The sequence below is a fragment of the Scomber japonicus genome, chromosome 18 (genome assembly GCF_027409825.1).
Source record: "Scomber japonicus isolate fScoJap1 chromosome 18, fScoJap1.pri, whole genome shotgun sequence".
NCBI lineage: Eukaryota > Metazoa > Chordata > Actinopteri > Scombriformes > Scombridae > Scomber > Scomber japonicus.
In genome coordinates, this window is record NC_070595.1 from 760,585 (window position 1) to 773,610 (window position 13,026).

Sequence of the window (13,026 nt, forward strand, 5' to 3'; positions counted from 1 at the left end):
TATATCATCTTATTTCTGCAGTATTGGACAAAAACTGGTTAAAAAACTTATATACAGTCTATGGTTAAAAACGAAGAATCAGCCGGCTGCTAAACATCATTTTGTGTGCATTGGGTAGTCTGAAGCTGTAAATCACAAGAATTCCAGCATCCCCCAGATAAACTACGTTTCCCATCATCCTTTGTTGTCCGGCAAGAGGGGGATGGAAATGGCGGCGATTGATGGAATGGGGCTGTTGTTGCGCTTTTAAAACGTCAAAAAGCAGTTCGTGTTGTATTTTAACTCACGATTTCATGTCTCGAGAAGAGACAGCAGTAAGTACAAGAAGGAGGCTTCGCTGTGAGACTGCTGGTTACTGGACTGAAGGTAACTCATTAGCACACAGCCCTTTCTGCTGCATTTAGCAGGCGAGCCACTGGAAGCTAAATTAGCTCGCTAGCTAGCTGAATACCTGCTGACACAGTCTCACAGAGTTAATATGTGTGGAAGTGCTGCGTGCTTTACGAGCAGTGATCAAACCTGATTATTCTACAAACATATTCAGATAGGCTGCAGGTGGAATTACATTTAAAGCTACATATAAATGCTAACAGTGGCTACTGGTGAGCAGAGGTACAGCTGTGTTGAACATGTTAACATTACGTAGTTTGTTTTACAGCAACAACAGATAGAAAACGTACAGGCACATAACAGCAGTTTATAAAATAGTAAAAACGTTAAAGCTCGATAAAAGAAAATGCAAGACGTGCAAAAGAACAACAGAGGAAAACAAAAGGCTGTGTGGCAACGATACCTAATGCTATACTAATACTAACGTAGCTCCTGTGTTCAACCAGCATGGACTCTGTATGTAATGATCAGCTGGTAGAAACATGCCTTGTTTATGTTAAGATACGTTAGATGCTAAGCTGCTCCTGCTCACTGATGGTGTGGAGGGTTGACAGATACTTGTCTCTGTCATGCTGCTGGAGTCATTGATACACTGATCCCAGACCACAGACAGACTATCTCTCTCTATTAGCTATGAATCAGCAAAGCCAGATAGCCTTGATGACATTATAACAGTGGAAACATTTTTGTCATTAAGTAAATGCATACGTTTAGATCGTGATTTCTCAGACTTACAATCGCCAACTTCTTTTTTTCATCCGTCCACAGGTCTCTGACTCATACAGTCTGTGGTTTTGGTAGTTATTATTAGGTGGTAAGTCCCCATAGTGATAGGGACACCTCATTTTATTTGGTAAAGCTCATACCAAGTGCATTCCTGGACTATAGCCTGACTCATACTGGATTTTATACATTGACATTTGAGAATTTAGAGATTCAGATACAAATAAATGTGCCTATATATATATATATATATATATATATATATATATGTATGTATGTATGTGTGTATGTGTGTGTGTGTGTATTTTACATAAAGCTATAGCAACAACAAATATTTTGATAAGGAGCCTCCAAGTTTCACTTGTAAGGAAAAGTGACATATACAGAGTGAAAACATTTCACCATTTTCAGATCACTAAGACTGTCCCAAACTCAGAGTCAGCACATCAGTCCATCAAAGCTGTGTGTTCAAGAATCTGTAAAAGTCACTCTGTTACTCTGTGTGGGAAAAAAGAGAGTGATGATTCAACTGACAAAATGTGAGTCAGCTCTTACTAACTGATGCATGGACTCAGTCACTGTTAGGAGGTCAGCTGTAGACCTCACACACATCCTTTGCTTATTTCTGCCAACATTTCTTGTTACCCATCAGCTGATCAATACAGTGATACCACAATGTAATATCTGTTCATAGTAGAGGCCGACTGATATATTGGTCAGCCGATATTATTGGCTGATATTGGCCTTTCACAAATATATATATTTATGCTATTATTTTTTTAAAAAGACATATAAGCTGCATTTAATATATATTTAATAGAGCCTGACTGATATATTGGTCAGCCAATATTATCAGCAATTATTGCCCTATCACAGGTGTATCAGTATCAGCAAATATGTTGTCTGATATGTGCGGGTATTTAAAAAAATCTTTTAAAGTTAAATACGCAGCATTTTATGTAAATGTATGATTTTTTATGTTCTGTGTTTTTTAATTCATAGATATATAAATATTAAATTCCCAGCTGTGTTTTTACTGTTTCAGAGCACTGATGCCATTTCATACAAATCCTAACCCGTTTATTATATCTTTTTTAAAGTTATACAGGCAGCATTGAATGTATATTTGATCCTTTTTCTTAATTCAGTTTAAATATATATATGTACATGTGTTTTTGTCAGTTGATGTCCTCCCTAATATTAGTATTACCCTCAAAAATCCAGTATGGGTCAGACTCTAGCTGCTATATTTGTTTGGACTCTACAAACATGATGTCAGTCATTATGTTAAAAGAAGCGCTTGAAGTCATCAGTCAGGCTCTTATGTACATTATTTCCCCCTTCAGACTAATAGGAAGTAGGATGAAGGGGAAATATGCTGGAGTGAAGTTTTTTTTTGGGGAGGGGGGGGTCTGGCATAGGAAGCTGTGTTGAATGTGAGCAGTGTATCTCATAATGCAGACAACTGCTCTGTGACAAAGATCAGAGGAATGACAATGCTTAAGAAACTTGCTGCTTTCATCCTGCAAGGAAATTACAAGTGGACAACTTAAAGTTTCCACAGGCTGCTTTCAACACATCCACTTACATTTTTACTGTAATATAAAGATCAATTGTCTCCTTTCCTTTCCTCTAGGTTGACTGCTGGATTACAGTCTCTCCACGTGGCCTTCTTCTTCTTCTTTGCTTCCAGCCTCCAGCTCCCCCCCTCTGTCCTGACCCCTGCATGACCAGTCCTGCTGGCCCATGGACTTGACTCCAGCATCAGGCTTCAAAAGGAGACCCGCTGCCTCCTCTTCCCCCGTCGGAGCGAGAGAGATCGCCAGGAGCCCTCCTTCCCGCTCGCCCTCCTCATCTCCGTCGTCTCCTTCGTCCGATCCGTCGTCCCCCTTGTCCACGTCCTCCTCCGTCTGCGCCAACTCGTCAGTTTATCAGAACCATGTAAAAGGTCAGAGTCGGGGGACGGAGGTGGCCAGGGTGTCCTCCACTTCTGCCTCTCTACCGAAGTTATCTCTCTCCGCGTCTACGCCCAACACTGCCTCCGACTCGCTCCCTCACACCTCAGTGCATCCACGTGTGGATTGTGAAGAAGAGGGAAGGAAGAAGGAGATGTACGATCCTTTCCATCCCACTGAGGGAGACAAGGAGGGAAGGGTGGAGGTGGAGGAGGGTGAAGGGGAAAAATACGACCCGTTTGATCCAACCGGCTCCCCAGCTTCAGACACTGACGACGGGAGCAGCAAAGTTAGAGGAGAGACGGAAAACGCCGAAACAGGAAAGGATGAGGCGAAAGAAGAAGAGCCTCCAGATTCCACTGACGCCTTCACCGACCCGCTGAGCCCCTCCCCGACCACCCAGCTCCCTCTGAGGAGGAGAGTGGACTGTAGCATCACCAAAGCTGGAGGGCAGAGGGAGAGCGCCGAATCTGAGCACTCTGAGATAGAGGAGGGGGAGATAGTCGGGGCTGCCGACAGAGACGGAGGCAACAAGAGAGCAGCTGGTGGGAATCTCCCTTTAGATTCTCCCAACGTCTCCTTCTTCGGTTCGAAGCCGGAGCGGATCCTACGGGTGCTGGACGGGGACGGCTTCGTGTCAGTGTGCGCAGAAGGCAGCTGGGAGGACAGAGAGGCCGAGGACGAGCCCGTGATAGGAGTAGAGGATCTGAGGACCAAGCTGGTGAGCAGGCGGAAGGAAAGATATCTCTCCTTCCCCGCATCCTCCGCCCTCTCTCCTGAGCCGCTGCCTCTCCCTCCCTCCCACCCGGCAGATTCTCCACCCTCCTCCCCTCTGGCGCCCCCCGTGGAGCAAGGCGGCAAGAACCGCAAGTCCTCCAAGAGCTCCAAGGACCAGGACAGACAGAAAAGCAAGGACAGGAAGGCCGGGGAGAAGGAGGAGAGAAGGAAGAAGAGAAGGAAAGAGAAAGAGGGAGGACAAGAGAGGAGCAAAGAAAGGGAGCAAGGGCAAAAGAGTGGGAAGGAGGCGAAAAGTCGGAGGAGCAGTAGGAGCAGCAGCAGGAAGAGGAAAAAGAGACGACACAGCAGCCCTGAGGCGTCAGGGTCCCACAACTCCTCAGGGAGAGGGGGACAAACCAGACGCTCCTTCTCCAGCCTGTCTGAAGAACGACACAGAGAGAGGGACAGAGACAAAGACAGGGCGAGGGACAGAACTGGGGAGGGGGACAGAGACAGAGAGAGAGAGAGAGACAGAGACAGAGGAAGAGAGCGAGATAGAGAAAGAGAGAGAGATCAAAACCGCACTAGTAGCCACAGAAGAGAAGAGAGAGACAGAGACTCTAGCTCCAGGAAGGAGGACAGGGAGAGGAAGAGAAGACACTCGAGCAGCAGAGAGCGGGACGTTTCAAAGGGCTCCAAAAGAAGCAGAGAAAAGAGGGAAGACGACAGAGAGAGACAGCGGGACAGGGAGCGGCGCCGGGATGGTCGCCCTGTCGTCCCGCCGTCCATTCAGGACCTGAACGGCTCCGACCTTTTCGCCATCAAGAGAACCATCACAGTCACCACAACCACCACCACCACCACTGTACCCGGCTCCCCCAGGCTGGCCCCCGCCTCTCCCTGCAGGCCCACACAGGACTCAGACAAACCCCACAAAAGGAAGAAGAAGAGAAAATGGCGCTCCGGCGGAGAGGAGGAGGACCAGGGAAGCTGCCGCAGCCGCTCCCAGTCCCTTTCCCCACCGAGGTACCACGGCTACGAGTCGGACCGCTACTCCGACAAACTGGAGATAGATGTGCTGTCGTTGGACGGCGAGGCGCTGGACTCCGACTACCCGTCTTTAGAGGACACGCCTCCCGCCGCCCTGCCTCCAGAACCGCCAGCCCCCAGCCCCAAAACTAAAACCGCCCCCAAGACCGGACGCCATCACACGAAAAAGAAATCCCGCACATTAAAGAAAATCGGCCAGTCCGAATCCTCCTCCTCCTCTTCAAATAGAACCAAAAGCAAATGCCTCTCATCGCTGTCGGTCACATCGGGCGCCCCCCCCGTCTTATCGGGGCTCCCCTCGGTGAAGAAAACCAGGAAGATAGGAAAGGACAAAGAGAGGCAGAGTAGCAGGAAGGATCTGAGTCGCTCTGGAAAATCGAAGAAAGAGAGCGGCAGCCGGAAAGGTAAGCTGCAGTCCAAAGTGTCTGTGCTGGTGCGCGAAGGTGTGAGCAGCACCACCGGCTCTTCCGTGGGATCAGGTAAGCTGGGCATGGATCTTCTGGGGCCAGGAGGTGCAGGAGGAGGGGGCGGGGGCTCGGTGGTGGGCGGCTCCATCGCAGTGGTCTTCTGCAGAGACAATGAGAGCAGGTCTCCATTCCTCAAACCGTGCTCGGAGCCACTGTCGCTGGGCAACCGCGGCAAAGATCTGGCCAACATGGGGAAGAGGAGCAGCCTGGCAGCACCTCCACCCTCCTTAACTGGCCCCACAGGACTCAAATCCAAGAAAACCAAGCCCAGCTCCATCACATCCACCTCCTCTTCCGCCTCCTCCCCCTCGTCTTCCCTGGCGACGAAGCGGCGCCGTCGCTTGGCCAAGAAGAGCAGGGAGAAAGGCGGAGTGGCAGCACTGAGTGGAGGAGACGGCAGCCAGACGAAAGCTACGTCTGATGGCTGGTCCGGAGCGTCTTTAGATGTTCAGTCGGCTGTAGGAGACGGGACCAAGTCAATCAGTCCACACGCTGGCCAAGCTGGCCCCGCCCCCTGCTCATCCTCCTCTTCCTCCTCCACTTCCTCCTCCTCCTTCACCAGTGTGCTCCCACCCTCCTCCTCGCCCCCCCACACACCTCCACCCTCTATGGCTCCTCTGCGGGACACCAGGGAGTCTTCACCAGACTCTCAGACGGTGGACAGCAGCTGTAAGACTCCGGAGCCTTCTTTCCTAGCAGAGGACTGTCCCACTCAGACCAGCCCCACACTCCCACCGTCCAGCCCCTCGAGCCTGTCTACCTCCCAGGGAGCCAGCCTCGGCAACGCCTTGTCCACATCCGCCGCCAAGCCCCCCCCTCCAGACGACGCCCCCAAATCACTGGCCTCGCCCCCTTGCTCGTCCTCTTCGGTGGGTTGCGGCCTCGCCTCCCTGTCTCTGCCTCTGTCCTCGTCAGACCCCTCCTCCTCCTCAGTGTCCTCTTCATCTGCTAGTAAGCCTCCTCCTCCCCCTCCCCCTCCAGCAGCTCCTGCCCTCCCCTGGAGTCTGCAGACTGGGGTGGACTGCACAACCGGAGGAGTCTTAGCATGTGAGTTTCCTCCACACAGGGAAAGTGTGTCATGATGTCGTTAAAAGAAATGTACTGTAGAGTTAAATCCACTTTATACAGCTGGTGGTTTCTTTAGTCTGGGAGCTTTAAGAAACCTAAAACACAAGATTTCAACCTTTCTTGTGACAGGAATGCAAATCATAGACAGTTGTAGTTCACTTTAATCTGTATCAAGTCATGACACTGCAGGCCTTTCAGACTGATGTACACTTGAACTGAATCTCCACACAACTGTAGCTGTATTTATCTGTATATAACCCAGACATGAAGGTTTACTTCACTAACACAAGTTGATAGTTTTTGTAGCTAAATAATTCATAGTATATTAACATGAGTGGAAACCAGTAAAAATGTAGTCATTATCTGAAGTTGTAGTAGTTTAATACTAAATCTATTTTTGAGTCAGTAAATCATACGTCTTATACTATATAGTATATAGTAGATCAATTGATTCTGGTCCTTTGTCCTGCCTGCCAAAAAGTAGTAATAGTGTGAATTCATGGTGGGTTTTCTTTTCTTGTGGTTAAACGGTAGCTACAGGAATAGTTGGTTCAAAATAATAATGGATTACCTTTTTGAAAACATAACTACACTGAGTTAGGTTACTTGTTACATCAAAAAATTACTGTATCACATCCCCCCCAACACTGTTTACAACACACTGCACTACAGTTCACACCTGCATCACTTTATCTCAGCATGTTCAGTCTATCCATCTGCACTCAAAGGCAAGTAAATGTTGTCAACTCATGTTAAAATAGACTCCTTGAATATGTTGAAGCATGTTCCTTTTCCTGAAATAACTCTCTCTATCATCCTTCCTCTCAGTGACTGCTCTGCTCTTTAAAATGGAAGAGGCAAACATCGCCAGCAGAGCCAAAGCACAAGAGTTCATCCAAGCAACCAGTCAGGTCAGACAGTGATACACTGAGTCTGTCTCCTCACTGTTCTTTTATGATGTTATTAAAGGCAATGTAAACACAGTCCAGGCTATTAATAAAGCATTTCCACTGTCTATCCCAGCATACATTAAGCCACAGTCTGTCTCTATGGTATATACAATCATATTCACACCTATTGGCAATTTGGAGTCTCCAGTTAACCTCTCCATTGCTGGGGAGAAAGCACAGCTTTAATATTATTATATTAATGATTTATTTTTCATCTCTCTCCTGCAGATCCTCTCTCAGGCCAATCAGAGCCAGTCACAGCAGCATGCGCCTCCTTCCTCAGCCTCCTCCTCCTCCTCCTCACAGATCCCCCCCCCTCCCTCTCTGCCTCCACCTCCCGGACTGAGCCCAGCCCAGTTCATCCTCCACGGCTCCCTCCCGTTGGTGGGTTGCACCAAAACCCCGCCCTCTCACCTGCACCCCTCCATAGGCGGTGGATGCGCACAGACCCCGCCCCCCATCATGCCCGTGGGTCTGTCAGGAGTGACGGGGGGCTCTGGGGATGCTGGATGGGACAATGAGAGTAAAGATCCTGATAAGGTAAATCTGATGAACAGATCAGTACAGTTTGCTATATGATATCATAATTATACCTCACTACTCTGGATTCATCTATCAATCTAAACCGCTTTTTATTATTCTAAAGTGTCCCCTCACTCCCCTCACTCCCCTCACTCATGTCTCAGCCCCTCCTAGATCTATAGCGGCTTCTGTGAGTCACACAATAGGACATGAATAGAACAGATCTGATGAAAAGGAGTAATAAAAACAGTTATAGCCTGCAGAATAGGTTTAAATACAATCTAGCTTCTATCCTTCTCAGGCTGGAAGTTATTATAGGAGACACAGCTGTGTCGTGTCATATTCTCCTGAAGGAGCTGTGACAGAAGAGAATCAGCTGCAAGGTTTCCAAAGTGCTGCACAACAAGATAAAACACAATGAGTAGATAACACAATAGAAGCACAATAAAAAGATAAAGAACACAATAGAAAGATAATAGCAATAAAATAAATGTATGTATACACATAAAATCAACACTCTACATGGTGTCAAAAGCCAAAGAGAAGAGGAGGGTTTTAAGAAGTGTTTTAAAATGCACTGGTGAGCCAGTAGTATTATTGTAAACTGTTAAACTCGGATGGAGAAGCAGCGAACAAACAGCACCAGCATCCTCTCCACTCTTCTGTAAACTAGCAGTTAGGTAGACAGAGAGAGTATGCACAATCTGCACAAAAATAGTCAAATATTCCAAAAAATGTCTATAGTATAGTTGATGTTATATACTACTGATCAATCAGTAAACACACTGGATCAAAGGGGGTTGCCACATGATAAAACATCTGTGTAGTATACACTTGACTACACCTTCTCTAGGTGCATTTAAAGTATTGTTGGATCCTCCATGATGGCAGATGGGGATGAGAGGAAGCATACATTAGCACCCCTAGTGTCAGTACCTGATCTCTTAATGACTGCCCAATCAGTTCACACACACCAAACCAAAGATTACATTCATTTTCTGCTTTTTTGATCATTGGACTGTAATTAAGAAACATCTGTCCTGTTGATCTTTGGTTACTAGGATGCCTACATTACCTTTATCTTAACGGCTATATCATTAAACTGAAAGAGAGACCTGAAGCTTTTGTAGAACCATCAGCACCTGTCATACCTACAGTATGAAAAACACAGTGTGTCATGTAGATACTGCACAGTCCTGGAGTGCATGGTATGGATTAGATACTGACTCCTAGTCTTGAGTCAAAATGAAGTTCCTGTAAACCTAAACTCCAGAGACAACAACCAAACCAGACTACAGTGACTGTTATCAGTATTTAAAATGCTTTAGAGTAGTAGTGTTTTATGTATTCATACAGAATCATACATGTATTTCTGTCTTTATTTATATTACATTACTTTTGATTGATTGATTTAAAATTGAACTTGTATACGGAAATTCACAACTACAAGAATCAAACTATTGTATAGTTATAGTGAAACTCAGCAGCTCATAGGATAAAAGGGATGTTTTTGTAAGATGGAGTTAGTGCTGTGGAAGTGTTGAGTTTGCATTAACTGAGGAAAAGAGTACATTGTGGAAACGTCTGTTTGTGTTTAAGCCTGAAATGAAAGTCTGTATGTCTCTGCAACTGAGATAATTATATGACAGTATGTATTTTTAGTGTTTTACCTTATCCTATGTTTGTAAAAGCACTGTACAGCTACAGTTTTTTTATCATTATTATTATTATTATTTTTTTTATTATTATTATTGTCTTCCCTGAATGTCTCAGTACCTGAAGAAGCTGCACACTCAGGAGCGAGCAGTGGAGGAAGTGAAGCTTGCCATCAAACCTTACTATCAGCGCAAAGACATCAACAAGGACGAATACAAAGACATCCTCAGGAAAGCTGTGCATAAGGTCAGCCTCAGCCATCAATCAATCAATCAATCTTTATTTATATAGCGCCAAATCACAATAAAGGTCATCTCAAGGCACTTTACACATAGAGCAGGCTCAGATCGTACTCTTTAATTTAATTTAAAGAGACCCATTGGATTTTGAATATTTAACCCTCCTGTTGTCCTCAAGTCAAGGAAGGAAGGGAGAAAGTAAAGGAGGGAGGAAGGAAGGATGGAGGAAAGAAGGAAGGAAGGAAGGTAGGAGGGAGGGAGGAAGGAAAGGAGAGAGGGAGGGAGGGAGGAAGGCAGGCAGCATGAAAGGAAGGGAGGAAGGAAGGAAGGAAGGGAGGAAAGGAAGGATGGAGGGAAGGAAGGAAGGTAGGAGGGACGGAGGAAAGAAGGAAGGAAGGAGGGAGGTAGGGAGGGATAAAGGAAGGGAGAGAGGAAGGAAGGAAGGAAGGTAGGAAAGAGGGAGGAAGGAAAGAAGGAAGGAGGGAGGGAGGAAGGCAGGATGGGAGGGAGGAAGGGAGGGAAGGAAGGAAGGATGGAGGGAGGGACGGAGGAAAGAAGGAAGGAAGGAAGGAAGGAGGGAGGTAGGGAGGGATAAAGGAAGGGAGGGAGGGAGGAAGGAAGGAAGGTAGGAGGGAGGGAGGAAGGAAGGAAGGAAAGAAGGAAGGAGGGAGGGAGGAAGGGAGGAAGGCAGGATGGAAGGAAGGGAGGGAGGAAGGAAGGAAGGAAGGTAGGAAAGGAAGGAAGGAAGGATGGATGGAGGGAAGGAAGGAAGGAAGGTAGGAGGGACGGAGGAAAGAAGGAAGGAAGGGAGGTAGGGAGGGATAAAGAAAGGAAGGGAGGGAGGGAGGAAGGAAGGAAAGGAGGAAAGAGAGAGGAAGGAAAGAAGGAGGGAGGGAGGGAGGAAGGACAGACGGAAGGAAGGGAGGAAAGAAGGAACAGTCAAAACAGACAGGGTCAATTTGACCCAGGAGGACGAGACAAAGGTTAAAAACACAGATGAATCTGACTGAGACATTTTTACTGTTAATAAAAGGAATACATGAAAACACATGAACACAATCTAAACCAGTGTTCTTGAATTAAAGCAGACTATTAAATCACACTGTTTGTTTCAGATCTGCCACAGCCGTACAGGGGAAATCAACCCAGTCAAAGTCAGCAACCTGGTGAAGCTGTACGTCCAACGTTACAAATACTTCCGGAAACACGGACGCAAAATGGACGAGGAAGAGAGGGACGACAGGGAGCCAGGAGCGCTGCATTCCTCTGCCTGATAGGAGGCTTTTTAGAAATGTCACAGCCCCCGAAAACCACCACCAACAACGCCGCCATCTGTTCATGATCTTGGAACATTAACTGATTGTTTTCATGTTTTTATTGTTTTTCATAGCCCACCATTTCTATGCTTTATATGTGATCTTCTAGAAGTCTCTCACCTTACCTCTGCGATCTCACTGTAAATATGTCTCACATAGGAAATGTGTCATGTATACAAGGTTTCAGGAGGCGGATGCTATCATCAACACCTGTGTGATCTAATATAGTCCTATACAACAACCCTGCAGTAAATACTACCTGTGTGAGCTTCTAATTTTTAGCTTTTGTTGACTGTGCCCATTAGAAGCTTCACACTGGTGGTATTCATTACTGGGCTATTTTTATTTTTATTTTTTATTTTTTTTCAATAGCATTGGATTAGGCAATCATGCTATTTTGTCTACCCCATGTATATCAAACTCCACGCTGAGGGGAGATGTAATACCCAGTTGTACACACCAAAATATACTGTACATACTGTAAGGACACTACATCACATCACATCCTCCCCTCCTCCCTCCCTCCCTGTCTCTCTGTTGGTTTTTTTTGTTTTTTGTTTGTTTTTGCAGACAGTATGCAAGCTGAGTTGGACAGCTGATTGTGATTGGTTGAAATACATTTGACACTTGGCTTCTAAAGTCTTGGAATCTGCTGTCTGTGTTTTGTGTGCATGTGTTAGTGAGATTGAGAAAGTTGCTAAATCTCTTTATAAAATTACTTAACCAACAAAATATAAATGTTGCTTGGAAACCAGTACACCATAGAATGAGCCTATTTATTCAAGTCTGTTTTCTGTATACATCACATGTCCTCCAGCACTATATAAAGTAAATAACCAACATTGCTATAGAAGGCTGTTGTCACTGACATCATAGCATAATCTGAGTGATTAGATAATGATTTCAATTCAATGCATTTCAGTTTTATTTCTATAGTGACACATCACAACAAAAGTTAACTTGAGGCACACATGGAACAGGTCTGTACTCTTTAAAGACCTAACATTCCTCCAGCAGCAATGAAAAACTCTCCTTTGAACAGACCCTAGTCAAAAAGTCCTAAAGGATTCCAAAAGGAATTTCCAATTAGAAATTCTACTTGAGTTTGGGACCTATAGGACAGTTTTATATCCTATAGGATTCACTATAAATTATTATAATACATGATCTTATTCATTATCCTACATGCTTTTAAATTTAAATGTATTGCTTCTTAAATGAATGTTGACTGACCTAAGTACCCTTAATTTCTAGATATAGCATTTGGAAATAAACATTGTTTAAGTAGAGATACACTTAACCAATAAATTAATTAACTTACTTTAATATCTTACTTTTAATCACTACAGAAATGATTACAAAAATAACACTTATCCTAAAGACTTTTAAACTTCATCTTGACACCCGGGGAGAAGTTATGAGAAAGACAGACCGAGAGAGAAACATGGAGAGAGAATGAGAGATTTGTATGATTAGTTACAGTGCATATCTACACACATCTGTTTGTGCATTTATCATGTTACTGATTCAAGGGTCAATTATTTATATTAGTGTTAGGCTAATATCTATGTTGTACTTTCTGGCTTTGGCAATAAAGCTTTAAAACTTACATGCAACACAGTTTCAGTTAACTGAACTGATCCAGTGACTGCTCTTGTTTATTACTATAGCACTGGTACAGCACCTATTCACAGTTGTGACAAGTAATCAATCATGCTTCCATTTAAATTCCTAATTCATATTGGAAAGGTGAACATCCTATAGGACTTTTTGACTAGGGGAAGCTCAAGTAGAACTGAGCTCTATTTCCTTAGGTAACTTATAAATGTGTACAACCTTAAGGAGTTGATACTGTTGAGTTATATTTGAGCTAAATTATAAGCTATACATGAAATATTTGATGCAGAACAACTCATTTCATCCACACTGTATTTGAACATTGGTTGAAATGCGCACTGTAGTGGTTGAGGTTT

The 13,026-nt window shown here is 45.0% G+C and overlaps 1 protein-coding gene across 1 annotated transcript; it reads left to right on the forward strand.

Annotated features, from left to right (window-relative positions):
- The first annotated feature begins 218 nt into the window (after positions 1-218).
- Positions 219-11,864, forward strand: scaf1 (SR-related CTD-associated factor 1). Its single transcript, XM_053338765.1, has 6 exons — positions 219-366; positions 2,750-6,349; positions 7,199-7,281; positions 7,549-7,860; positions 9,616-9,744; positions 10,853-11,864. The coding sequence occupies exons 2-6, from the start codon at positions 2,860-2,862 to the stop codon at positions 11,009-11,011; spliced, it is 4,173 nt and encodes a 1,390-aa protein (XP_053194740.1). The 5' UTR covers positions 219-366; positions 2,750-2,859; the 3' UTR covers positions 11,012-11,864.
- The last annotated feature ends 1,162 nt before the right edge of the window (positions 11,865-13,026 follow it).

What these genes read in the sequence shown, in the direction of transcription:
- scaf1 (XM_053338765.1), top strand. Translation starts at nt 2,860, where the DNA reads ATGGACTTGACTCCAGCATCAGGCTTCAAAAGGAGACCCGCTGCCTCC. An exon ending in AACCGGAGGAGTCTTAGCAT is followed by an intron (nt 6,350 to 7,198) that starts GTGAGTTTCCTC and finishes CCTTCCTCTCAG; the next exon opens with TGACTGCTCTGCTCTTTAAA. An exon ending in TCAGGAAAGCTGTGCATAAG is followed by an intron (nt 9,745 to 10,852) that starts GTCAGCCTCAGC and finishes TGTTTGTTTCAG; the next exon opens with ATCTGCCACAGCCGTACAGG.